We start from the raw sequence: 25,396 nt of genomic DNA, 5'->3' as shown, positions 1-25,396 counted from the left end.
GCTTTCATTCATATTTTATAATCATTGATGCTTGCTTTGAGATGCTTGCTTTCATTCATATTTAATAGGGAAGATATCAATACCATATAACACTTGGTGTTTAGACTATAGAGACAAAAGCTATCCTCCATTGGTCTACTCATGTGGCAATGAGCATAGAATATATCATAGAATATTCTCTCTCTTTATTACTAGGTAAAAAAAACTCACTTATAATAAGGTTATAAGGAAGTCACTTTTTACAATGCATCACCACACTTACCTACTTCGGGTTACTAACTTAGGCATCAAAGGGACTGTCATAAAACATCTCATGACCTTAATCTTCATATAGGTGGCACATTGAGAGCTCGGTGTTTCCACCTTAGCCACTCAGACATTCTACGCATATAGGCCAAAACCACATCGGGCTGACTAGGACATCATTAATATTTTTCCATAATATTTTAGTGCTAAAAGGAGGGTACAATATTGTAGAAATGTTCGCTCGTTGATCTTCTCAATAAACACTCGAGTGAAAAATTTTTGTCCCTACCTATAGCACTTTCACTTAAGGGAGGTCCTAGCCATCATTTTTGTGCATTTGAGATATTGATATTTATTCAACGAGTCACATCTCTCACTCTCGGGGATGACCTCAAGCTACTTACTTGTCTCTATCAAGATATTCTTAAATCTCACCTAGTAGGCACAAATATTAATGATGATAATATAGGTTGTCGCCCCACTCTTCCCTAGTTAATATAGTAGGCGAAGCCACTAGCCTAATCATAGTCCTCAGTTCCATCGATACCTATCAAGGCTCCTCGACCTGACATAGTGTCAACACTAGGAGTGGCCGAGGCTTCTAAACCGTTAGCCAAGAGGGAACTTGAGTTTTCAATTGTGGAATTTAGCAGGTTGCACCACCCTCAATATATCCTATCTGAATCTAAGGCTCAATCAATAGACTTGATGGAGGACTCCCTATGTGTCCAACTATGACAAATAGACCAATACTTAGAGGAGATACGATGAGAGCTTTAGCGGTTAAAGGGGGAAGCGTTAGTCAACCCCACCTCAGGTTAGTCATCGTTCATCTAGAAAATCTAAGAAGAACTAATTCCAGTGAGTTTTTGTCTTCCATCCTTGAAAACGTTCGATGAAAATGTTGATTCGATGGAGCACATTATAGCTTTTCACATCTAGATGCCTTTATATGACACCTTGAAGATCTAGCGAGAATGATACACTTGTCTAAAGTCGTTTTCCATCTGCTCTCTTTCCTAGCTAGTGAGGGAGTTTAAGCTACACTTTCTCGAGAACATATGCCTTTGGCCCTTAGCGGCGACACTTCTCAAACTCAAATAAGGGCAGGAAGAGATGCTCATGAACCTTGTTGCTCGATTCACAAATAAGATCCGAGATATAACATATGCTCATCCCATCACTCATCATATAGACCTTCATGATGAGACTCAAACCGTCTTATTTTTTTTTGTCATTAATAGAGAGATTGTTGACAACTATGTTAGAGGCATGCCAAAGGACAAATCAATACATTGCATGGATTGGGAGAACTTGCCTCCCAATGAGAGGAAATCCGTTATGGCAAGAGGTACAAGGAAAAAAATGCTCGAAGTGATGGGTAAAAAAAAAAATCTAACCTCATGAGAAGAAACACGTCATAGTGGGAGGCACAAATAAAAATATGCTCAAAATATGGGTTGACAAAACCCAATCCCCACTAGGTCAAAGATTTGAGTAGATGGAAAAGCATGATAATATGTTCCACTTGTTAAAGAGAAAAATCATCGAGGCACCCATGCTAGCCTTACCAAATCTACAATAAACATTTGAGTTAGAGGTGTATGCATCGGGATACATGATAGGGGCTGTTTTGATGTAAGATGGTCTATATGTGGCATATCACTTTAAGATATTTATCTCAAAAGAATTATCCTACTTATGATAAAAAAATTACTCATGCTACATTAAGCGAACAAACATTAGTGTGTATCTCCTAGAGAAGGAGATAATTGTCCACACCCTTCATCGACCACTTCAATACTTTCGAATACAATCCAAATTATAGCAAGCATGACACATGAAGTATATATTATATTTGTAGTAATTCACAACCCTTAATTGTGTCTTTGCTTGTCTATACATATGCAGGTCATAACTAGTTTTCAAAGATTATATGGACATGTATATGAAAAACCTAAATTTTAAAGACATCATGGAGAAAGTTAAAGTCTTGAAGCAGATTGGAGATAATGCATGTCAACTTGAGTTACCACCTGATATGAAGATATACTCAGTTGTAAATGTTGAGAACTTAAAATTGTTCGAGCCTTCCGTGTTAGACAATGAGCCGAGCAATCTTCTAAATTGGATATAAAGGGTAGCAACCAAGTGTAACAAAATAGTTCTTCAAAGAAGATATTAAAGCTGAGTTTCCTAACTTCAAAGTAACGTTTAATAAGACGTGAGTCATCCAATTGGAAGAGCCATGATTAAAGACAATCTCAATATTATTCAACCCTATTCGATCAAGCAAAGCCTAAGCCCAAGATACAATAGCATTGTCATCTCAATCTAAGTCCTAATAGGATTTAAATTAGGGCGGCCTTTATCCAAACAGGGATAGCCACCAAGCAAGTAGGGTGTATGCTCTACAAGGGAAATCTTAATTGTTGAGCTAAAAAAAAAAGCCCTTAAAACTTAAAACTTAAAAAGACTTAATGCACTCTTATCCTATAAAATAAGGGATGTGCCCCTATCTAAAGGAAATTAAAAAAGTCTTAAGCCAATCAAGCTTAGTTTTGTAGCTTTAAGGAGCGAGAAGAAGAGAGGGAAGAATTATGTATAGTTGTAACTAACTTCTTCTACTTGTAGCCTTCTTCCTTGGGTTCCAATAGTCCAAAGCTCCATCCCAAAGCTTCATTGCTACTATAAAAAGTCCTCAACACCTAATGCTCATTGTCAAAACCTTAGGATGAGTTTTTAAGTAGCAAAGAAAGGAGACCAAAGATCAATAGTGACTCCAACCTACATTTTCATACACCTATAAGCTTTCTTTCATTATTCTATTTCCATTGTTTTAAGTCTCATAAGTCTCATATTTAGAACTTTAACTTTATATATAATAGAGGATATTTTCTTTCAATTTTATGCTTGGATTTTTTTATAATAATTCTCTTCTCCATCAAAACTTTCATCTGAAAGGTGATATCGAGTTTGACGGATCATTAAACCTAAATCTCATATGAATCAAAGGGAGCTGAGATTATCATTGAAGAGTATCTAGATAGCTATCAGAACATTCTTATCTTCGAGGTACTCGATAAATAGATCTTCCTCGATTTTCACCTCAAGATACCTCATCTTGAAATAAACTATGATGACATAGTTACATATACTGATATGAGATGACCCTCGATCTCTCTAAGCTCATCCTGAACTCGAAGAAAGTATTATAGTCGATGAACACCTCCTCCTAGTACTTTAGAATTATGGCTTTTTCAGTCTCTAGTGCCTCCCTCAAAATCTCTAACTCATTGCTTAGGCTCTGAATTTGGGCATGCTCAAAATATATTAGATATTTTAAGAGTATAAAATCAATGTGTTACATAACCAAATATCATACTTCAAGACTATCGTCAAAGAGCTCTCAAAGTACACCTTCGAGGGGGAGGGATAAATGATAGGAGGATATCAATAATCAATCACCATGCAATACATAGTTTCTGTGTGGTGTCTAGGTTGAAAGGAGGAGACTAAAGCTGTCCTCCATTGATTTGCCTATGTGAACATGGGCAAGTATTTGCAAGTTATCTCCACTTTTATCGCATATACAGACAAAAAATTGAATTGAGATCATTAAAGTTGGTTAAAGGTCGTCTCATTACATAATATTTTACAGAATATTCTCTCTTTACTATCAAAAACAAAAGCTCACTTTTAATAAAGTGTTATAGGGAGGTCAGTTTTTATAGCTCATAACCATACTCATTTGTCTCGGGTAATTATTTTTTATAAAATAATAAATAATTTTTTTTCTAAGCTTTTGTTTATCATGTAAGAATATTTTTTTTGGCACAGTGAGCTGCTAGATGAATAACATATGAAGTTTCATGTGGTCAAATTGTTATGGAGCACCAGCCAACCACATGAACCCAAAAGATTTACATGAATTTATTTGAGTCTTTTTGGTCCAACAAAAAGAAAAAAAAAAGCTCATTTGACAAAGGTCGGAGCGAAACTACTGATTTAATATGAACAACAAATAAAGGAGATCAAGAAAAATAAAGCAAAAGAAAGGAAGAAGAAAGAAAAATAAACTAGGATATCTTTAACTGCGTTGGCATCCTTCGCTCTGCTTCGTGTTGGAATGCTACGTATGTGAGTTCGGCAGCTGGAGAGAACAGATCAAAAGCATTAGGCCAACAGAGTGTGTTGTGTGAATGGGAAGCATCATCGATGGTGGCAGATAGAACAGAACCAAAGGTGGAGTCCCCACCTTGAGACAGCACCATTCGCAGGTGTCTTCTTTTTCTTCTCCCCTTCTCTTCTTTCTGGTTGTCCCACAAGCTATTACATAAAACATGTACCTATCGCTAGGCAGCTGCTTTGGGTTTTATGATGGTCCCAGATTTTGTGGAAACTTTGGACTCAGAATGTAGCATTAACAGCAAAGCATAAGCATAGTGCAGTTCTTCCTGATTGGTGAATTTGATGGATGCACAACCCACATGAGATTTGAAGGTTAAGCACAGGCCATTGTTTTGTCATCTAAAATCTTCATCACCTAACAAAAACTGACACAGGCCTCCTCAAAGAAAACAATGGCTGACACAAGACATCTAGGGAAATGAGAAAAAGAACTCAGGGGGACACCCAGAATCAAGTTGAATGCCTCCTTTAAAACCAAAAGAAAGGAATGAGAGAGAACAAAGAAATGAAAAGAAAAAGCTAAAGATGCTGGCCATTGTTGGATGTATTCTGATACCTGACCTCTTTCTTTTCTACACCCATCTATATAGATTACATCATTTTAGGAAGAAAAGAGAGGGAGAGAGAGAGTGGAAATCGCTTCAACCACGACCTCTTATTACATTCAATCCATCACTTCATGCTAGAGAGTTTTTTCGAAGCTGTTCAGAAGACAGAAAAGGAGAGACATCATATGTGTTGTCAGAGCTCCGGAAATGGTGGTTAATTGCAGAATAGATGAGAGCTGCGTTTTCTGGTGGAAGAGGGAGAAAATGAGAAGGACCGCAACTCCAAAATCTCATAGAAACGGCTTCTAGCTACTGCAAGTCTCTTCCAATGACACTCCTCCCTCTGGGTGTTCTTCTCCTTGCCGCTATCAGTCCTGTCTTCTCGGAAGCCGCAGCAAACAACACGTTCCGGCCCGGCGAAGAGCTTCGGAAGTACAGGAGGATAAGAGCCCATGTCAAGAGGCTGAACAAGCCACCTGTGAAGACAATTCAGGTGGTTCCAAATGCTTACTAGTTCTTTTCTTGTTCTTTCTGGAACCAAAGTCTTCAAGTTTCTTTCTTTTGGGCCTATTAAACAGAGTCCGGACGGTGATCTCATAGACTGTGTGCTCTCTCATCTCCAACCCGCATTTGATCACCCCAGACTGAAAGGATTGAAACCTCTGGTAATGCAAAACTCCTTCCGTTGATCTCACCCTCGTACATGGATCTTGGGAAGGCTAAAAGCTTCGTTGGCTTGAGTTCTTGCAGGATCCGCCGGAGAGACCCAGAGGCCATAATCCAGCTGGCACCACAACCGATGACAGCTTCCAGTTGTGGCGGACTTCCGGGGAGTCATGTCCGGATGGAACTGTTGCCATCAAGAGGACGAAAGAAGAAGACATCTTGCGTGCCAGCTCAGTGAAGAGATTTGGCAGGAAGCCAGCAGTGAGAACAAGGCATGACTCTGAGAGCAGCGGGCATGAGGTTAGTTTCAGTGGTGGCTTGACATTATCTTTTGCTCATCAAAGCCTAAATTCTCTTTGTGTCAACAGCAATCTAACATCTCTTTGAACGAATCCATGATTACAGCATGCAGTAGGGTATGTAGTGGGAGATCAATACTATGGCGCGAAAGCAAGCCTAAATGTGTGGGCACCTAAGGTCTCCAGTCCTGATGAATTCAGCTTATCACAGATATGGCTCATCTCCGGAACTTTTGGCAGTGATCTGAACACCATCGAAGCTGGATGGCAGGTACTACTAATTCATGATGAACACGATTAGTCCTTTCTCACGAACTCCTTTAGCCCAATTCGAATGTAATTTTTTTGCCTCAGGTGAGCCCGCAGCTGTATGGTGATACTTCTCCAAGGTTCTTCACCTACTGGACGGTAAGGATAAATCACTCACTCTAAAATGGGAGTAATGATCTAATCATCTGCATGCAACTCATCTTGAATTTTTGTAGAGCGATGCATATCAAGCAACGGGATGCTATAACCTTCTCTGTTCGGGTTTCATCCAAACCAATAACATGATCGCCATCGGAGCTGCAATCTCTCCGGTGTCAGCCTACAGTGGCGGCCAGTACGATCTCAGTCTCCTCGTGTGGAAGGTACGTGGTAGTGCCATCGCCATAACACATCGATCGACATGGTGTACGTGTGAGTTCAGAGGGTCGATGATGTGTTGTACATGTACAGGATCCAGACCACGGGAACTGGTGGCTGGAGCTGGGAACAGGTGTGCTGTTAGGCTACTGGCCCTCGTTCCTGTTCACCCACTTGTCGGAGCATGCGAGCATGGTACAGTTCGGAGGAGAAATCGTGAACACGCAGCCGCTGGGGCTCCACACCTCCACCGAGATGGGCAGCGGACATTATGCCGGGGAAGGCTTCGGGAAAGCTTCTTATTTCCGCAGCTTGCAGGTTGTGGACTGGGACAATAGCTTGATCCCTGTACCAAATCTACGGGTGCTTGCGGATCATCCAAATTGCTACGACATACACGGCGGAATCAACCGGGTGTGGGGGAACTACTTCTACTACGGCGGCCCAGGAAGAAGCCACAGATGCTCTTGATCAAGCGAGGTTTACTCGAGCATTTTTTTTGTCCAAGATATTTGTTTCTTCTCCTCATGTTTCCTTCTCTGTTTCTCATCTACTTTCATGGAATCTGGATTGCCAAATGTATACAGCTTCAGAGGCCTGTAAATGTTGGGAAATATATTGGAGAATTATACGCTACAGCTCTTTATATACTTAAACTCTATGGTTAATTAAAAAGGAATGAGGATTTATTTTGAAATATATTAAAATATTCTTAATTTTCGTTCAAGTGCATTTAAAAATCCGTTAGATAATAAGATTTTTTATTAGAGGATATGAAGAGTGAGAAGATGTAAGAATTTTTTATATTTGTTAGAGTAATTTAATATTTTTAGAGTTATGTCAGAGTTAGAAAATGATATTACATATATGAAAATTAAATATTATGAGAAATAAAAATATAAGGGTGAATTCTCACGTAACACCATTTGAAAAATTCTCTTTTTAACTTTGTACCGTTGCCTTCGCTTTTTATATTGTGTTTGTCGTCGTCCTTACGTCTTATTCATTTTATTAGATCAGTTCTTGTATGTGGTACCCTCACACGAGTAAGGAGAGGGTACAATGATAATGGCCCTCGACACCTTTGCATGAGTAAGGAAAGGTCGTGACAACATATTCCACGTTAGATTTGATAGGGTAGAGGGAGGAAAAATTACACGAGATGACTCCTATGACAAATCCAACGAAGCATAGAGGAAGAAAGATTGCATGAGCAAAGAAGAACCACACATGACGATGACTCTCACTACCCTTGCAAGAGTAAGAAGGGGATACGACGATGACATTCTTTTCTACGACAAATCTGATGGGACATAGGGGAAAAATAATAATATCAAACAATAAGTTAGATATAGTAATAAAATAATTATTTATAAAAAAAATTAATACTTTATCAGAATTTTTTAAAATAAAGGTGCTGAAAAAAATTATAAAGTTAAAGATTTTTTAAAAAAAATTATTCAAAATATAATTGATAATTAAAAAAGTATATTTTATTATTTTTAAAGTGATTATACGAAGTAAGGAGGTGCAATAATCTCCCATATAAATCATTTTGTAAACCTTGGATCGATAGTGATGAATCGATTCCTAGGCTCCGAAAACAAAAACGTCAGTCACATCACTAATTGATGAGTCTTTGGCTCCGCCACCTATCGCTGCACCGCCGTCACCACCGCCCCTTCGTCTTCCTTTGATCTCTCGCTTCTTGGTTTCTGTCTTCTTCTTTTCCTACCACATATAGCAATGATGCTCGCTCTTCCTTCGTCTACACTCGACGTACGGAGAGCCCAAACATATAGCAATGATGCTCGCTCTCTCGCCCCAGCAGCTTCGCTCCCACCGACCCTCCTTCCCTTGGAGCAAGAAGATCAAGAAACGACATCAAGAACAATAAGAAGAAACGCAAGAAACGAGAGAGCAGCAGGAGATGGCGAGCGGTAGCAAACATCCTCCCGGCAGAGGAGGGAACGGCTCCGCTGATTCGAAGGTCAGGCGGACACAGTCTAGGAAGCCGACAATGCTGAACGTGCCGCAGGAGGAAGAGGCGACCCTCCTCGTCGGTCGACAGCGAGCTCGTCCCCATCCTACGCGTCGCCAACGAGATCGAGACCCTCAACCCTCGCGTCGCCCACCTCTGTAAATGGAAACCCCACAACTGTTTTCTTCTTCGCTCTATTCGTTTCTGTTTCTTTCTATCTATCTTCCTTTCTTTCAGTTTTCTTTACTGATTTCCCAAGAGCAGTTCCTTACCCTATTGGAAGGAATTTCTACGAATTTCTTCATGTTTGCTCATTTTTTGACATTCGATCTCGGTGGAACTTCTGCAATAGGCGATGATGTCTAATCTAGCTATAAAATAAAAAACATACAAATGCATGCAGGATGGCCGTCCATTAAAACATCAGACCTCCTAAAGATTTGTGCAATTACCTGATCGGTGAATTGGATATGGGAACAGAGAATCCATGTCTGTTTCCTCTTGCTTGTGATGGTTTTTGGGTCTCCAAGGGAGAAAGATGGCTAGGAGTAGTTTTGATGGGTTTTCTAATTTAATTAAGAGTAAGAATTTTTTTGATGATGGAGTTGGAGGCTTAGGTGACTTTGTGTTTGACTAGAAATGAGATTTTGTGTTGTGATAAATTTCAGTCCTCAAAACCCATTACAAAAGGTGCGAAACTATAAGGGGGAAGGAATATAGGGTGATGGCCTTACTGAGAGCATGTTAGGTAGGGATTACTTAATTCATTTCTGCTATCAACTATATGAAATTATAACATTTTCTGCTGGGTTACTTTCCTCGTCTCAAATAAAAGATTATGTTCTTTCTATTTTGATTCGATGAATTTGATTTTTTTTAGAAATCATGAATATTCAAATTTTATTTAGTTTAAAAGTCTTTCTTCCTATCAGTGAAATGATCATAAACTGTTTTATTATTTATAAATATTCTGATATGTAAGTTGTGAAGAACTGATTGTTTATTTCGATTGATATATTTAAAAGAATGAAGTAGTAAAAATGTTTCCCTTTGTAATCCTACATGCCAGCCACAGTGGGCTGGCAGCTGCTGCAATTTGCTTACTGAGGCAGACTACAGCTGACCTGAAATGGTGAGTGTACAGGCATGGATCATGTGTAACACCTTTGATTGCCTTCCCTAAATTCTCAGACGGAACATCATCTAATCTCCCTCGACCTTCACCATTGTCACATCAGCATCACATCCTTGTCCATGGTTCGGGTGTGATGTTTAGGGTGACTAAGATAAAGGAGAAAGAATGAGGAGAATTTGGTCGAATTGATAATTGATCGAGTAAAATAATTTGATTTAGCTATCTCTGGGCTGCTTTTAATTCCTTAATGATATTGGAGATTATTTAATAACGATGAGCAGATTCGAGTGAGAAATCTATGTGTCTTAGGAGATTTTCACTTACTTTCTACTGATCTTTCTTTAGATGGTTTATTGATGCACGTCACATATGTGGTCAAGTTAAAGCCATGATAGCCTGTCACTATCATGTAGTCCTAACTTGCCAAATATTTTTAAATTGAGAAAGGACTTGTTTTTTTATACCTTATTATCTGAGATTGTTTCTAGAGTTTTTTCACATTGTCAGCTAGTTTTAACATTGATTTTTTTCGTGTTAAAAAAAGTTTTGAAATTTTGCCTAACTAATCCGCATAATCTTTTTTGGGCTATTTTATTTCACTTGTTTCTATATTAGAAGATTTTTATTCTTCCAATGAAGGTCGTTTTCATGTATTTGAGAAGGCTCATAAGTTGGATCCTGCGTCAAGCAAGTGTGGCACTCGTCGGTTCAACACATATCTCTTAGACTGGAAGAGGTACATACTTGACTGACCTAATTTTTTCTACACTGATTGAGGCGGACTTCTATATCTTCTGAAACTATGTTAACTTTTCTCGCAGCATAAGTGATTTAATTATTTAATTAATCTCATTTGTGTGTCTACGATGCATTGCAAGATCCATCAGGAGATTTAATAAATTTTAAGAGGTGGAATAAAGTCATAATATCAAGCATCTAGCATTATCACATCGTCTATGAAGTGGACTCAAAGATAGGTTTGAACAAGTATATTAGATGACTGAACTGATCGTGATATTTTACAACCAGAACTGGATTGGAGTTTTCAGATCAATTAATAAAGTCCTTTTAGGTCTTTCTCTATCTCTCCTCGTACTATTAATATTAATCATTTCATCTCTTTTGACTACTACATCTGGAGATCTTCTAAGTACATTCTCATATCATCTTACACAATTTTTTCTTATCTTATCTTATATCGAAGCGATATTTGCTTGTTTACGAATAGAAGTATTTCATTTCCTATCTTTCTTAGTAACTCCATACATCCATCTCAACATTCTCATCTCGGAAACACAAATCATTTATATATGTTGTTTCTTAACTGCTCAATACTTAGATCCAAAAATCTATTATAATAGGAAACATAAATATCTATAAAAGACTCCTGCTTGTCAAATAGTTGTCTTAATCCAAAATATATCTATAATGGGACTCATAAGCACAAAACAACTCATGACACTTGCTCAAGTATTTGGCGAGTATAAGTAAGAAACTTTTATCTGAAAATCCTTGCGAATAAGGAAAACACTATTTTTCTCGATCAGCAACCATACTTGACTAATGTGCATTCTTCGAAGGCCTTACTGGTTTCTATCTTGTGATAAATGATTTTAAGTCACATGTTGCCTCCTCTCATTCTTTAGCTACATGTTCCTTCATGTTCAGGCACAGCCTAACAGTGTAGGTTGAAAAGGCATTATTTTTAGAGTCCAGCTTGTATGAATGTGCTAGCCTGCAAAACTATCTTGGATGTTTGTGCAAAATAACTGAAACTTAGTAGTGGGTGATGTGGGCATGTATCTGTGCCCAAACAAGAAATATGGATTTTCTGATTACATTTTACTCTATCCAGGCTTGAGCAGGAAACGTTGTGGCAAACAAGAGGTAACAATTCACAATTGATTGAAATTTGTGCAGCATAAGTGGAGACCTCTGTCTTGTGGAATGATAACTTATCGTCTTTGCAGAACTTTCTGGTGTGGCGTAAATCTCTAAGCATGTAGTCAGGGGAAACATTGTGGCTAATATAACTAGTCTATTGCTATAACAGAATTGAAATCAGAATTTCCGGATTTGAAAATGGATTTTTTGAATTTGGAATAAGTTCTTTTACTTTGGTAGGTTATGTTATTCTGGAACACATAGGGAACCTCCTTTAGCAAGGAGCTGTATTTATATTACAGGAACAATCCTTGCATATGTTTTCATCAGTTAAAGTACTAATGGATGTTTGAAGTGAATATGTTGTATCACAGTGAACATATCCTATGTTCTTCTATTTGATTGCTAAAATTGTATCCTTGTGTTTTTCATAAGAAAAAATCGGACAATGATACCTGCTTTTATTTTTTTTCAGATAAATGTACTCACTGTCTGTGTGTTCTTATATGGGCAGTTATATTTAGTTATGAGTGGTTTGGAAAGGTCAATTCTGGAGGATCCACGCATTCAGCAAAATGGCAAGCCTCTTGAAAATGCTCTAGCTTCACAGTCAATCTTTCAGCTGGGCTTGTTACTGGTTCTGCCTATGGTTTTGGAAGTTGGTTTGGAGAAGGGATTTCAGACAGCTATTGGTGAATTTATTCTAATGCAGCTGCAACTGGCTTGTGTTGTCTTTACCTACCAGCTTGGGACTAAAGCCCATTACTATGGGAGGACAATACTGCATGGAGGTGCAAAATATAGAACTACGGGCCATGGTTTTGTACTATTTCATGCGAAGTTTTCTGATAACTACCGCATGTACTCCCGCAGCCATTTTTGTTTGAGGACTAGAGCTGTTGATATTGTTGATTGTCTATTAAGTATATGGAAATTCACATCGAAGCTGGACGCTGTACCTGTTCGTCATGTTTTCTGTGTTTCTAGGTTGCTTCACGGATGTTTGCAGCATTTGTATTCAACCCTTCCGGATTTGAGTGGCAGAAGACAGTTGATGATTGGACAGACTGGAAAAAATGGATGGAAAACCTTGGAGGAATTGGGATTGCAGCAGATAGGAGTTGAATCATGATGGGAGAGTGAGCATACTAGAGATCGTCCTGGCTCAACGCTTCTTGATCTTCCAGTATGTCTACGGGTTTGTCATGGCTGGTGATGTTGACCAGTGCTGAAGGTAATGCACTAAACACACGAGAACTGATGATCGCTCGACTAACTTCATGATCAGTCATGTCCAGTAAATGAAAATTCTATATAGATCAACAAAGTGAGACTTGAGGCATAATAACATTGTATTCTGGAATTAAATAATGGGTGCTGAAGCATGAAATATGAGTAACTGATGGGATTGTCTATATTGGTCGAGCTGTTTTTTCAATTACTTAACTGGTACTTTGCACTGCATGCAATGCAGGGCAGTACTTTTTGTATAGTCTAATTCTGGCAAGTTTTCAACTTATGATCCGCATTCTCAGGGTCTTCGCTTCCTTGGTTGTGTCTGCGATGAGAGTCCTGTTCGGTGTATGTGGCCTGACGGTATCGGAGGTTCTTTTCTTGGTCTACAAAAGCTCTGGATTGTAGGTGGTGTCGTCGGAAGGCATGGCTGAGAGGACCTCCCTACCGGTGGTGGGTCCCATGCGGGACCTGAGGTGAATCAACATCTCGACCTGCCTGCCTGTGTCTGCCCCGAAGGGAAGTCGACCGGACGAGTAAACGTAGGATGTATCGCGTTGTCGATTCTTCCTTCCTCGCCATTCTCGTGCCATCCCATCCATGTGATCTTTCGACGCCGCATCACCATGGCTCGAACGACGACCATTCTCTTCCTCGAAGGCGATGGTCTCGCTCGGTGTGCGTGCCTAATAGAAATCTCTCTATTTCTTCTATAAAGTCACCTCTAATAACAATTTTTCCTCCTAACCTATATAAATAGATGATTGACATGAATACAATCAAACTTCTTCGATAAAATTTCTTCGATAAAGCTTCTTCAATCATTCTTCTTATCTTCGTTGCTACCCCAACCGCTGCCTTCATCACACCCGACGTCGCCATCAGGTGCCACCACAATAATGAGGGCCTGTTTTGGTACGGTCGGCTACTCGCCCTCGGTAGTGGATCCCTCTCCAACCCTTGTCTGCTCCTTCCCTCTTCTCCTCCATGCGACTTTCTTCTTCACCGACACCGCCTACATCGACCCCAGGCTCGAGTTGTCCGCCACCGTAGTATCGTCTTCAGGTTGTGATATGCATCAATCACAGTCCGCTGCCTCATTGTCAACTGTCTGTTGGGCTGGCAGCCCAAAGATTCAGCCCATAGTGGGCTTGGGCAGCCTACAGCCCACACCCCCTCTTAGCCTAACCCTAATTAACATTAGGAGGGGTGTGGTGGCTGCGTTTTGGAGGTAGAAAAAGGTTTAAATAGGGCAGCAACGTGGGAGAAGAATAGAGTCATAGGATTCCAAAGAAAAGGAAGAAAACAAGACAGAAAAGGAAGAGAAAGAAAGGGAAAAAGACAAGAACAACGCAGAGAGACTGTTCTCAATCATCTAGCAGTGTTCTTATCTCAGGTTAGATCAAATCTACAGTAGACTCTTGCTGTGATTACTTGGGGAGGTTTTAAATATTGTGGGCAATGACGTAATCCTTATATCCATGTTTTTCTCTTGAGATTGTTGCCAAGGTTTAGGGCAAGAGATTGAGATTTATACATTCATTATTCTCATAGTGGATTATCTCTAGTTTGTCCCGTGGTTTTTACCCTTCATGTTGAAGGGGTTTTCCACGTATATCTTGGTGTTCTGTTTGATTGTGATTTCATTTAATTCCGCTGCATATTATGGTCTTCTAGTATTTGTTCATATACAAAGGTTATTCCTGGTTTATATCCCCCATCAAAAAGGTTTTGGTGATTTAATTTTGGATTTGAACATGGAGGCTAGTAATGTTTCTCGCATAATTAGTTTAAATGGAAACAATTGGATGATATGGAAACCAAGAATGGAAGATCTCTTGTATTGCAAAGATTTGTATAGACCTTTGCAGGGGGGATAGTGCAAAACTCACAACTATGACAGATGATGAGTGGAAGATGTTAGATCGAAAAACAATTGGATTTATTCGACAGTGGTTTGATGATAGTATCTTTCATCATGTTTCTACTGAAATTTCTTCATATTCTCTTTGGAAAAAGTTGGAAAGTCTCTATGAAAGAAAAACAGCAGACAACAAAGCTTTTTTTATCAGAAAATTTGTGAACCTAAAATATAGAGAGGATGCTTCTATTGCTGAACATTTAAATGAAATGCAAAGTATTACTAACCAGTTATCCTCTATGAAAATGTCTCTTGATGATGAGTTGCAGGCATTGTTACTTCTCAGTTCATTACCAGAAAGTTGGGAGACACTGGTGGTTTCCCTCAGTAATTCTGCGCCAGGTGATGTTGTCACTATAAGTCAAATAACAAGCAGTTTGTTGAATGAGGAGTTGAGAAGAAAGAGTTTGACAACATCTCATAATGATTCACAGGCATTTATCTCAGAGAACAGAGAAAGGTCAAAGTCTAGAAGCAGTTCACGCATGGGTAGAAGCAAGTCAAGATCAAAAAAGTATATTGTTTGCTATAACTATGGTGAAAAAGGAATTACAAGAACCAATGTAAGCAACCTAAGAAGAGCAAGAAAAAGGAAAAAGAAGTGGAGTCTACAGAGTCAAAGGATAATACTACAACTACAATGCAAGGTGGTGATTATTTGATTTTGTCTCCTTCTGATGATATTTTTTCTTGTGTGTGTCAGGATCTTGAGTGGGTGATTGACATAGGTGCTTCTTATCATTCTACACCACGAAGAGAGTTTTTTGCTACATACAGGTCTGGAAATTTTGGTATTGTCAAGATGGGCAACTATGACACAAAGACATTATAGGCATGGGTGATATCCATTTAAAGACCAACCTGGGCTGCAAGTTGGTGCTTAAGGATGTGAGGCATGTGGTTGACTTGAGGCTAAATCTAATTTCAGTTGGAAGGCTAGATGATGAAGACTATGAAAGCAGATTTCACAGAGGACAATGAAAGCTCAGTAAGGGTTCTCTTGTTATAGCTAATGGAAAGAAATGTCATACTTTGTACAGGTTGCAGGCTAAAGCTTATGGTGAGTAGTTAAATGCTATAGAAAAAGACTTCAGCATGGAGTTGTGGCATAGGCGATTGGGACACATGAGCGAGAAGGGGCTGCAAGCTCTTTCCAAGAAAGAGGTATTACCAGACCTCAGAGATATATATCTGAACCCTTGTATTGATTGTTTGGCAGGTAAACAACATAGAGTTTCATTTACTACTCCTGCTTTGTCTAGAAAAATGCATGCCTTAGACCGTGTTTATACAGATGTATGTGATCCTTTGAGGACAAAAACTCCTAACAGATCTGTTGATGTTCTTGGTATAAGTGGTGCACTTTATTTTGTCACTTTTATAGATGATTTTTTCAGGAAAATTTGGGCCTATGCTTTGAAGACTAAAGATCATGTGATTAATATCTTCAAAGAGTTTCATGCTATGGTTGAAAGGGAGACAGAAAGGAAATTGAAATGCATAATATCATATAATGGTGGTGAGTATATATGATTGTTTAATGACTATTGCAGGCCACATGGGATCCAACATGAGATGATAGTTCCTGGTACACCTCAGCATAATGCAATTACAGAGAGGATGAACCGCACCATCATGGAAATGATCAGATGTATGCTTTCACAGGCCAAGCTACCCAAAAGGTTTTGGGATGAGGCTTTGAGGACTGCAGTTGATGTGATCAACTTATCACCATGTACAGCCCTAGATGGTAATGTTGTAAAGCATGTATGGTCAGGGAAAGATGTTTCCTACAAGCATTTGAGAGTATTTGGTTGTCGTGCATTTGCACATGTTCCAGATAATGAGAGGTCAAAGCTGGATGGTAAGACTAAAGAATGTATTTTTCTTAGTTACTCACATGATCATTTTGGTTACAGGCTTTGGGACCCAGAAAAGCAGAAGGTGTTTAGAAGCAGAGATGTAGTCTTCTTTGAGGATCAAACTTTTGAAGATTTGAATAAGAAGGCACTAGCCAATACTTCTGTAGAAGAATTAGTAGATTGTGACACAGTTATTCCTCCAGTATATCAATGGGGGAGATGTGTAGGAAGATAGTGTAGAGCCTAATGTTGATCTACCTGCAGGACATGTTGAGCAAGAAGAAGTAGGAGAGCAAGTTCCAGCAGAACCTCAATTGAGAAAATCTTCCAGACAACGTCAACCTTCCAGAAGATACTCTAAAGATGAGTATGTGATGCTTACTGATGCAGGTGAACCAAAGAGTTACTAGGATGCAGTTGAAAGTGAGCAGAAAGAGAAGCAATTGCCGCTTCAGAAAATTCACACAGATGACAACGGAGCAGACATGTTGACGAAGACCTTACCAAAAGAAAGATAGGAGATATGCCGACAGTTGGTCGGTATGGCTTCACATTGAAGACTCATGGAACATCCTCCCTTATGGGTTGAAGGGGGAGGTTGTTGGGCTGGCAGCCCACAGATTCAGCCCATAGTCGGCTTGGGTAGCCCACAGCCCACACCCCCTCTTAACCTAACTCTAATTAACATTAGAAGGGGTGTGATGGCTGCGTTTTGGAGGCAAAAAAAGGCTTAAATAGGGCAGCAACGTGGGAGAAGAATAGAGCCACGGGATTCCAAAGAAAAGGAAGAAAACAAGGCAGAAAAAGAAGAGAAAGAAAGGGAAGAAGACAAGGACAACGCAGAGAGGTTGTTCTCAATCATCTAACAGTGTTCTCATCTCAGGTTAGATCAAATCTACAGTAGACTCTTACTGTGATTACTTGGGGAGGTTTTAGATATTGTGGGCAGTGACGTGATCCTTGTATCATAGTTTTTCTCTTGAGATTGTTGCTAGGGTTTAGGGCAAGATATTGAGTTTTGTAAATTCATTATTCTCATAATGGATTATCTCTAGTTTGCCCTGTGGTTTTTACCCTTCACATTGAAGAGGTTTTTCACGTATATCTTGGTGTTTTGTTTGATTATGATTCCATTTAATTCCACTGCATATTATGGTCTTCTAGTATTTGTTCATATACAAAGGTTATTCCTGGTTTATATCCTCCATCATTGTCGATCCTCAACTTCTGCTAAGAGCAAATCGTTGCAAGTTTCTCCACCAAATCGCTACAGCTTCCTCCTATACTGTAGCTTTCTCTTCTGTTGTAGCATCGTTGTAGCTTTCTCTTATGCTGCAGCTTCTTCCTCTTTTTCCATTGCTGCAGCTTTCTCTTCTACTGCAGTCGTCACCGTCGTAACCGCAGCAACAACAACAACGATCTGCTCTTGCCTTACGAAGCCTCTCGTTCGTAAACTGTTTACTTTCCATCGATCCAAGATTGATATCCTTGATAGGAACACCATCTTGTGGGAGCATGATAGTAAATAAGATTTTTCCAACTATATGAGGAAATCATTTATTCTATTAAAGAAAATTCTTCCTCCTAATATGTATAAATAAGAAAGAGATATGTGAATACAATCAAGTTTCTTCAATAAAATTTCTTTAATAAATTTTTTTATCTTTTATTCTTTCTATTCTTTTCGCTTTTACGTGACGGTGATGCTGGAGTACCACAGCGCATTTCCACGTTTGTGGAATCGACAATGTCTACAAGTTCTAGATGTGGAGCATAGCAGCACCGTTGATTCGAGGGCGACTCGAAGGATGACCAGGATTCCATCGACCTGCATGCGGCCATCAGCAGACCTGAAGCTTTCTCGGTACGAATAGGAAGATTGGCGCCCAAGAAAGGCCAGAGAATTATGCCCAAGAAAGTAGTGTGAATACCCTGTCATCCTTCGACGACTTTTCCGTGGAATCAGAAGCCACTGCTCCCAATTCCTTATAATACAATCCCCAAGACTTAAACAAACCATCTCCATCTCCACAGAGAGAGAGAGAGAGAGAGTGTGTGTGTGTGTGTGGAAAGGAGAAGCGAGAGAAGGCCACACTGATCGAGAGGCACAGAGAAACCTCCACCTTCGCGTCCATGGCTGCAGAGAACAAATTCTTCGAGTCGTACAAGAAAGCCCTCACGACTGCAGCCTCGGTGGCAGCGTCTATGATGCTGGCCCGCACCGTCGTCAACGACGTCATTCCTTACGAGCTCCGAGACTACATCTTCTCGAGGTTCGACTGCCTCCGATCCCGCCTGTCCTCTGAGCACACCATCGTCATCGATCAGGCTGAAGGCTACGCATCCAACCTGGTGTTCGACGCTGCCAGGACTTACCTGTCCACCAGGATCAACCGCAGCATGCGATCCCTGCGAGTAAGCATGGTGGAGGAAGGCAAAAGCATGGTGGTCTCGCTAGAACCGGGCGAGGAGATGATCGATGTCTACCAAGACATCGAATTCAAGTGGCAACTGATCAGCCAACAAGTCGACCGATCGTCAAGCCACACCAACAACCGTTTCTCGAGCTCCGCCACCGAGTCGAGGTCGTTCGTGGTCAGCTTCCACCAGAAGCACAAAGACAAGATCCTCCACTCCTACTTGCCCTTCATCCTCGAGCAAGCCAAGGCCATCAGAGAGCAGGACAGGACGCTGCAGCTCCACATGAACGAGGGGGACGGGTGGTGCCCCATAAACCTCCACCACCCTTCCACGTTCGACACATTGGCGATGGACCCCAAGCTCAAGGCGGCGGTGATGGAGGATCTCGCGAGATTCGTGAAGCGGAAGGACTACTACAGTAGGATCGGCAAAGCCTGGAAGCGCGGCTATCTTCTCTACGGGCCGCCGGGGACTGGCAAATCGAGCTTGATCGCCGCCATGGCCAACTATCTCAAGTTCGACATCTACGATCTGGAGCTTGCTGAAGTAAATTGGAATACCACCCTGCGCAGATTGCTGGTGGGGATGTCAAACCGGTCGATCCTCGTGGTGGAGGACATCGATTGCTCCGTGGATCTGCAGAAGCGGGACGAGAAGGAATCCGACGCCACGTCTCCGTCCACGTCCAATGATGATAAGGTCAGATGCGATCCTCCACTCCTCTCTTGCAGAGCAGGACTAATCAAGCACATGATCATCCATCAAGTAATTAGCAATCACTTACCAGAGATGTCTGCTCATGTGTTACAGATAACGCTGTCGGGGTTGCTCAACTTCATCGACGGGCTATGGTCGACCAGCGGAGAAGAGCGAATCATCGTGTTGACCACCAACTACAAGGATCGACTCGACCCTGCTCTTCTCCGACCTGGCAGAATGGACATGCACATCCACATGGGCTACTGCGGGCCTCACGCGTTCAGAGTGCTGGCCTCCAACTACCACGCCATCGACGAGCACAGCTTGTTTGCAGACATCGAAGGGCTGATACGGGAGGTGGAGGTGACCCCTGCGGAGGTCGCCGAACAGCTGATGCGGAGCGATGACGCCGACACTGCACTGGAGGGGCTGCTCGAGTACCTCCGAGCAAAGACGATGGAAGCCGAAGCTTAGTTTCCACACAAGGATTCGAGACGATGACGAAAAAGGGCATATGCGTATAGGCCAAGCACCTGCCCATGACTTGCGGAAGGAACCACTGGAGCGTCTTACGATTTCATCTCAATGCATCAGAGAAACCGAATAATAACAATAATAATCAAGAGAGAGTACATTGCAAAGGATGCATGGCATCGTGATAACACTTACCTCAATCAACGACGTGATGAACATATTGACAGAGTCAAAAAGCAAAAAAAAAGACCAAGTGAGATTTGCGACTACAAACTTCTCTGTTTTTGCAGTGATTACTGAATCAATTATTAATAAACAATGTCGTCTCACACGTAACAAAAGTGCTGCACCTGCAACAGTTGACAGGAGAGAGCAAGCAAAACAGAGGAGTTACCTACAGACTCCTCTGTTTCTAAAGGCCTTTCTGAATCACCGGAGAAAACAACATATCGTGATAGAATGCGACTTCGAATAAGATATGAGAGGTCTGCCGCAGCTCCCACCTAAGCTCATTGCTGCTTTTGATTTCTGGCAATAATAAGATGAAATGGTTCACGTCAACAGGAAATCTATATGCACTCTTGTGATCGATTCTCTTGTTGATTGTTTGCTTCAGGTCTTCTGACAAGAAGGAATTAAATTTTGCCTGCGCTATAAATAAAGCTTTGCCATGGGGCGAAGGTAAAATCTAAAAGGAGCTCGCTCCTCCTGATGGGTCCTCGGGAAGCCGTCATCAACCGAGAAGGGAACCCATTTCCTGTGACCTCATCCCATGTATATGTGACCATACATGACTATCAATTGTTATGCTTATGCTGCAGTTTTCCTCTATGCGATCCTATATTTCGACGCATACGTACGCCTGTGAGCTCCGTTAATAGCTTCTGGTCTCAGAAGAAATTGAATCGCCTTGATTGCATCTGCCTGACAGAAATCATTGGATGGAAGCAAGAAAACACTCGGTGGTTTGATTGATATCAGTCGAAAGCTGAGGAGAAACTGTTTGCAAGATTGGAAATATATACTGCGTGAGAACAAAGATTAATGGAATCTGCCAGACGAGTGATGGCATGAATGATATGGACGATGCTGATAAGTGGATGGAGGAATCCAAGAATAAAGGTGTCTTCTCCAAACTGGTGCGAGAATCATTTAATTGTTGAAAGAGATAGCTCTTACTGCCAAAATACTGTCTCATTTAATGGCTTAGCATTACAATTCATATATCATGTCTGCTAGGCGAAATCTTAGATTCTCTTTCCTACATGAGAACAAAGGAGAAATGCTACATATTTATATATAAACACACACCCACCCACCCTCAAAAAGAAATCCAACTATGTGTTGGAACTATTATATCCAAGAACAGATCTTGATATGTGGAATGGCTTCATGAGGAAAAAGGCCTCAGAAAAGGTCCATGTACGTCACACAACCAAGTTCTACGTGGATCCAAAACTTAGTCTTGTCCTTAATGAAACGAAAAATATGCGTAGCAGGTCCACTTGCCGATCAGTGTCTCCACCCCTGCAGATAAACAAATGAAAAGATGCTAAATGGTATGCCTTGGGTGACGGCATGGAACAAGAAGGGAACCCACCCGAGGCGTAAGCTCGACTCCACAGATAGAGCACACAACACAACAAAAATCAAAGTAATTAAAATGAAAGTATATCTATCAATAATAAACGCCTCTCTCTCTCTCTCTCTCTCTCTCTCTCTCTCTCTCTCTCTCTCTCCCCGTGAGATCATATCGATCAGTGATTAATGGTCAAAAGAAACAAGGAGAGAGCGCAGAGGAAGAAACCGTGAAATGTTGACGATGACCCCGCGCCGACCCAACCAGAGTCCACCAGCAGCGGTATGTCGTCGCCGGTACCGCCGGGGACGGAGCAGGAGGTGGGATCCACGCCGGTAGGGGAGGCCATGAAGGCGCGGAAGACGAGGGCAGCCACATGCAGGTAGTGGGCCCGGTTCTCATCTAACAGCCATGTCAGACCCATGAGCTGGCACTCCCTCTGCCGGTCCATCGCCGTCACGTCACTGGTCACCCCCTCCGCTTCCTCGCTCCGTAGCTGTAACACGCACAGAAAAAAGAATCAAACCAAGTAAGGGGCGTGTACAAAGGTCAGCAAATGGTTGTGTCAGAGAGACCGACATGGCAAGACATGCTGCCTGATCGCAAGAAACGTCAGAGAAAACGTCAAAGGTCAGCAAATGGAAGTCCCTCTTCACAATTATTGTTAGTGCATGGATGGATTGGTAACTCGGGAGCAGAGAGTCCAGTGAATCTATCAAAAACTACATATTGCTATCACGTGCATGTATTCTTTTGCATGCTTTTTATACTCGTACACGTGAGGTAGCTTTTGGTTCAACTTATTCGAACAGTCATTACAGTCCTTTGATTACCAATATCATCGTCATGTTGATCTAAACACTCTCTCGTTTTCTGAGAGTAATAAATCAGGCAGTAGAACAATAAATTGAGGCCAACAAAGTGAATGCAATGTACATTTAATAAAAAGGAATTAGAAAGCAACAGGAAGCAGGTGGAGTAGGAAGGGGGACGGAGGTCACCTGATAGAGAGAGTGGAGGCAGCGGGTGCAGCCATCGAGCTCCGGTAGGCGGCACTCGGTCTGTATTAGCGTCGCCGTGTCCTCATTTGCGGGCACCCACCGCCCACCGGCGGCGGAGGCCACGAAGGGCCCGGGGCAGTGGAGGCGGCGGAGGCGGACGCCGCAGTAGCAGTACGTCAAGTCGCAGGTCTCGTTGGGCCGGGGGAGCAGCACGCCGCGGGCTCGCAGGGCCACCTCCGCCGCCGAAGCGCAGCCCTCGGAATCGTCGGGCGGGTCCGGCACGGCGCTCCCGTTGTTGGAAGCCGGGGAGAGGACGGCGAGGGCCGCAGCGGCATGGGCGGCGTGAAGGGAAGCGGCCAGGGAAGGGCAGCAGCGGCTGAGTGTGGCCGAGTGGGAGTGGGAGTCCGAGCCGGAGTCAACCGGAGAGCAGGCGGTGGCGATGTCGTGAAGGAGGTCGTCGGGGATGTCGAGTGGGCAGGCTGCCGAGGACCACTCCGGCGAGGCGGGGACGGTGGCCGGATGAGGGTCTGTGGCAGCGGAGGAGAGGAGGAGGAACAGAAGAACCAAGATGGTGACAAAGGGGAGCACTCGAGGCATCACTACTCCTCTTCACTTGTTAATATCCCACCAGCCTTCCTCAATGTTGCTGCTACTGTTGCCGCTGCTTTGCGCTTATTCGACGTGGTGGTGGTGTGGAAGAAGAAGGACAAGACCAGAAAGATCAGTAGATGGAGGAGGCGGCACTGTGGTGGCGGCTTCAGTAGTAGCTGCATGCCGGCCAGGCAAGAAGCACAGGGAACAAACCCTTCATGCGGACAGAAATATCAGTATCTCGATGACATGGCATTTGATCATTGGCTTCATTTATCAGTACAATCACATCAAGTCCCTGCAGCCAAAAACTCCATCGATTCATTTGGAACACGAATATGATGGCGGCATCAAATAGAATCACGCAGGAATTACTATTAAAGCAATTCATTATTGCTCGAGAATAGTTCGAAGGTTATGTGTGCTATGAGCTATATAGGTGTTCAAGACTCTTCTTGTAATGGGAATGCTCGTCCACAACGCATATTTTAGCTGACAATTTCTTTGGGATAAGAGGAAAATAATAATAAGTGAGAATTAGATGCATTTTATGATCAGACTAATAGGGAAACCAAACAAGCTCAAGTTTGGATTATTATATAATTATTATTTTTGCTTTTCGAAGGTTTAAATATTTATTTGATTATTTGAAAATCTAGTGCTTTCTGTGAGTCTCTCTCTCTCTCTCTTTTGCTTTCGTGAATAATTGGTAGCAGGTGACAATAAATGCGTTGACATTGACATCCAACTGCACACGATAGCAAATTCACTGCCATTATGCATGAAATCTCATCATCGGTTTCCCAATTTACCCCTCTATGTGATGTTACCTTACCACCCTTATCATCATACCCTCCACCATCTCTCGCCATTACCAGTGCATCAATTATTGCATGCCTCAGTCTTCTCTTCCCTTCTTCATCTTTCACCTCTTTCTTTTCCTCCTTTTGAACCCTGGACATGCTTCTGAAGGTCATCTCTTCGCTTCTTTTGTTCCTGTTGTTCTTTGATCGCCTTCGATTGAGTGTCTCCGACTTCTCCTCACCGGAATGTCCATATCCGTGCCTTCCGCCGCCCACGTCGGTCATGAATTACCCTCCACCACCGCCATCAGAGCCTCAGTGGGGTTACCCTCCGCCGCCGGGGACTCCGTCTGATGGATACTACACGCCGCCATCAGGTTACCTGCCGTACTACTCTCCAACGTATTACACCCTTCCTGCACCTCCGCCGCCTGATCCGATCCTCCCGTACTTCCCTTTCTACTACAAGAGGCCGCCGCCGCCGCCCCGGTCCTCCGCCGCTATAGCTCGCAGTGGTGCAATCTGTGTGCCTTTGTTCACAGTGTTACTTCCATTTCTTATCTGGTAGCGGACATATATACCTCGTATGTGTTCCTCATTTCCCCGCCATATACTGATTACATTTCATCTTGCTTCCAACATATGGACAAACAACGTTTGATAGATCTTGTGTTTAAGCAACTTAGCTAGGGATGTACTTAAATCACGTTTATTCAATGCTCAGACGCGATTTGATTGTGCATTCACAGCTTAATTTCTGGCTAGTTTGGATGCCTGAGATAAATACCTGAATTGTTATGTAAATAATGGTTGATTGTGCTGCAGTTTTGGCTTTTCAATCGCACTGCAATTTATATTTTCTGCAGACATATAGCAAGATCGGTGGTTGTCAGTGTATATATCATCGGTCCATAAAAATAATTAAAAAGGTGGTGTTGTAATTGACAATTTAAAGCAGCATCAAACTGGCAGAAACGATGGCTTCTTTGAAGAAGCTTGCAGGGATAGGATACAACGGAGTCGTAATGCAAATCTACATAGAGTTCATACAATAAGGTGTGGTGCAAAGTCACAATCCTACTATGAAAGTGAGTACGAAGGGAAAGTTGTGAACAGCTGCTCGACAACTCATTTGATCGATGTGTCACTCATCCCTACCGTTTATTCATTTATTTAGGTCTGATGACGAATAGTCATTGTTGATTAGTTTTGACATGCTATTACGTACGTTGCAT

General features: G+C 41.8%; 5 protein-coding genes across 5 annotated transcripts; 4 read left to right on the top strand and 1 right to left on the bottom strand.

Moving 5' to 3' along the window:
* The first annotated feature begins 5,039 nt into the window (after positions 1 to 5,039).
* Positions 5,040 to 7,215, top strand: LOC103984668 (protein neprosin). The gene is made up of 7 exons (XM_009402214.3): positions 5,040 to 5,478; positions 5,564 to 5,650; positions 5,736 to 5,951; positions 6,057 to 6,221; positions 6,305 to 6,358; positions 6,436 to 6,582; positions 6,671 to 7,215. The coding sequence occupies exons 1-7, from the start codon at positions 5,314 to 5,316 to the stop codon at positions 7,046 to 7,048; spliced, it is 1,212 nt and encodes a 403-aa protein (XP_009400489.2). The 5' UTR covers positions 5,040 to 5,313; the 3' UTR covers positions 7,049 to 7,215.
* A 1,396-nt stretch (positions 7,216 to 8,611) lies between these two features.
* LOC108951173 (putative callose synthase 8) lies at positions 8,612 to 13,075 on the top strand. The gene is made up of 3 exons (XM_065108410.1): positions 8,612 to 8,716; positions 10,333 to 10,429; positions 12,121 to 13,075. The coding sequence occupies exon 3, from the start codon at positions 12,224 to 12,226 to the stop codon at positions 12,707 to 12,709; it is 486 nt and encodes a 161-aa protein (XP_064964482.1). The 5' UTR covers positions 8,612 to 8,716; positions 10,333 to 10,429; positions 12,121 to 12,223; the 3' UTR covers positions 12,710 to 13,075.
* Positions 13,076 to 18,533: 5,458 nt separating this feature from the next.
* LOC103984669 (protein HYPER-SENSITIVITY-RELATED 4) lies at positions 18,534 to 20,528 on the top strand. Its single transcript, XM_009402215.3, has 2 exons — positions 18,534 to 19,713; positions 19,825 to 20,528. The coding sequence occupies exons 1-2, from the start codon at positions 18,727 to 18,729 to the stop codon at positions 20,185 to 20,187; spliced, it is 1,350 nt and encodes a 449-aa protein (XP_009400490.2). The 5' UTR covers positions 18,534 to 18,726; the 3' UTR covers positions 20,188 to 20,528.
* Positions 20,529 to 21,461: 933 nt separating this feature from the next.
* LOC103984811 (uncharacterized GPI-anchored protein At4g28100-like) lies at positions 21,462 to 23,543 on the bottom strand. The gene is made up of 3 exons (XM_009402370.3): positions 22,768 to 23,543; positions 21,995 to 22,262; positions 21,462 to 21,714 (listed from the first exon to the last, which is right to left on the bottom strand). Exons 1-3 carry the CDS (start codon positions 23,362 to 23,364, stop codon positions 21,659 to 21,661), a joined length of 921 nt encoding a protein of 306 aa, XP_009400645.3. The 5' UTR covers positions 23,365 to 23,543; the 3' UTR covers positions 21,462 to 21,658.
* A 901-nt stretch (positions 23,544 to 24,444) lies between these two features.
* On the top strand, positions 24,445 to 24,729 carry LOC103984670 (leucine-rich repeat extensin-like protein 3). Its single transcript, XM_009402216.3, has one exon. The coding sequence runs from the start codon at positions 24,445 to 24,447 to the stop codon at positions 24,727 to 24,729; it is 285 nt and encodes a 94-aa protein (XP_009400491.2).
* The last annotated feature ends 667 nt before the right edge of the window (positions 24,730 to 25,396 follow it).

The sequence above is a fragment of the Musa acuminata genome, chromosome BXJ2-5, assembly GCF_036884655.1.
Source record: "Musa acuminata AAA Group cultivar baxijiao chromosome BXJ2-5, Cavendish_Baxijiao_AAA, whole genome shotgun sequence".
Taxonomy (NCBI): Eukaryota; Viridiplantae; Streptophyta; class Magnoliopsida; order Zingiberales; family Musaceae; genus Musa; species Musa acuminata.
The sequence above is the reverse complement of the archived record's forward strand: the minus strand, read 5'-3'. Positions and strand labels throughout refer to the sequence as shown.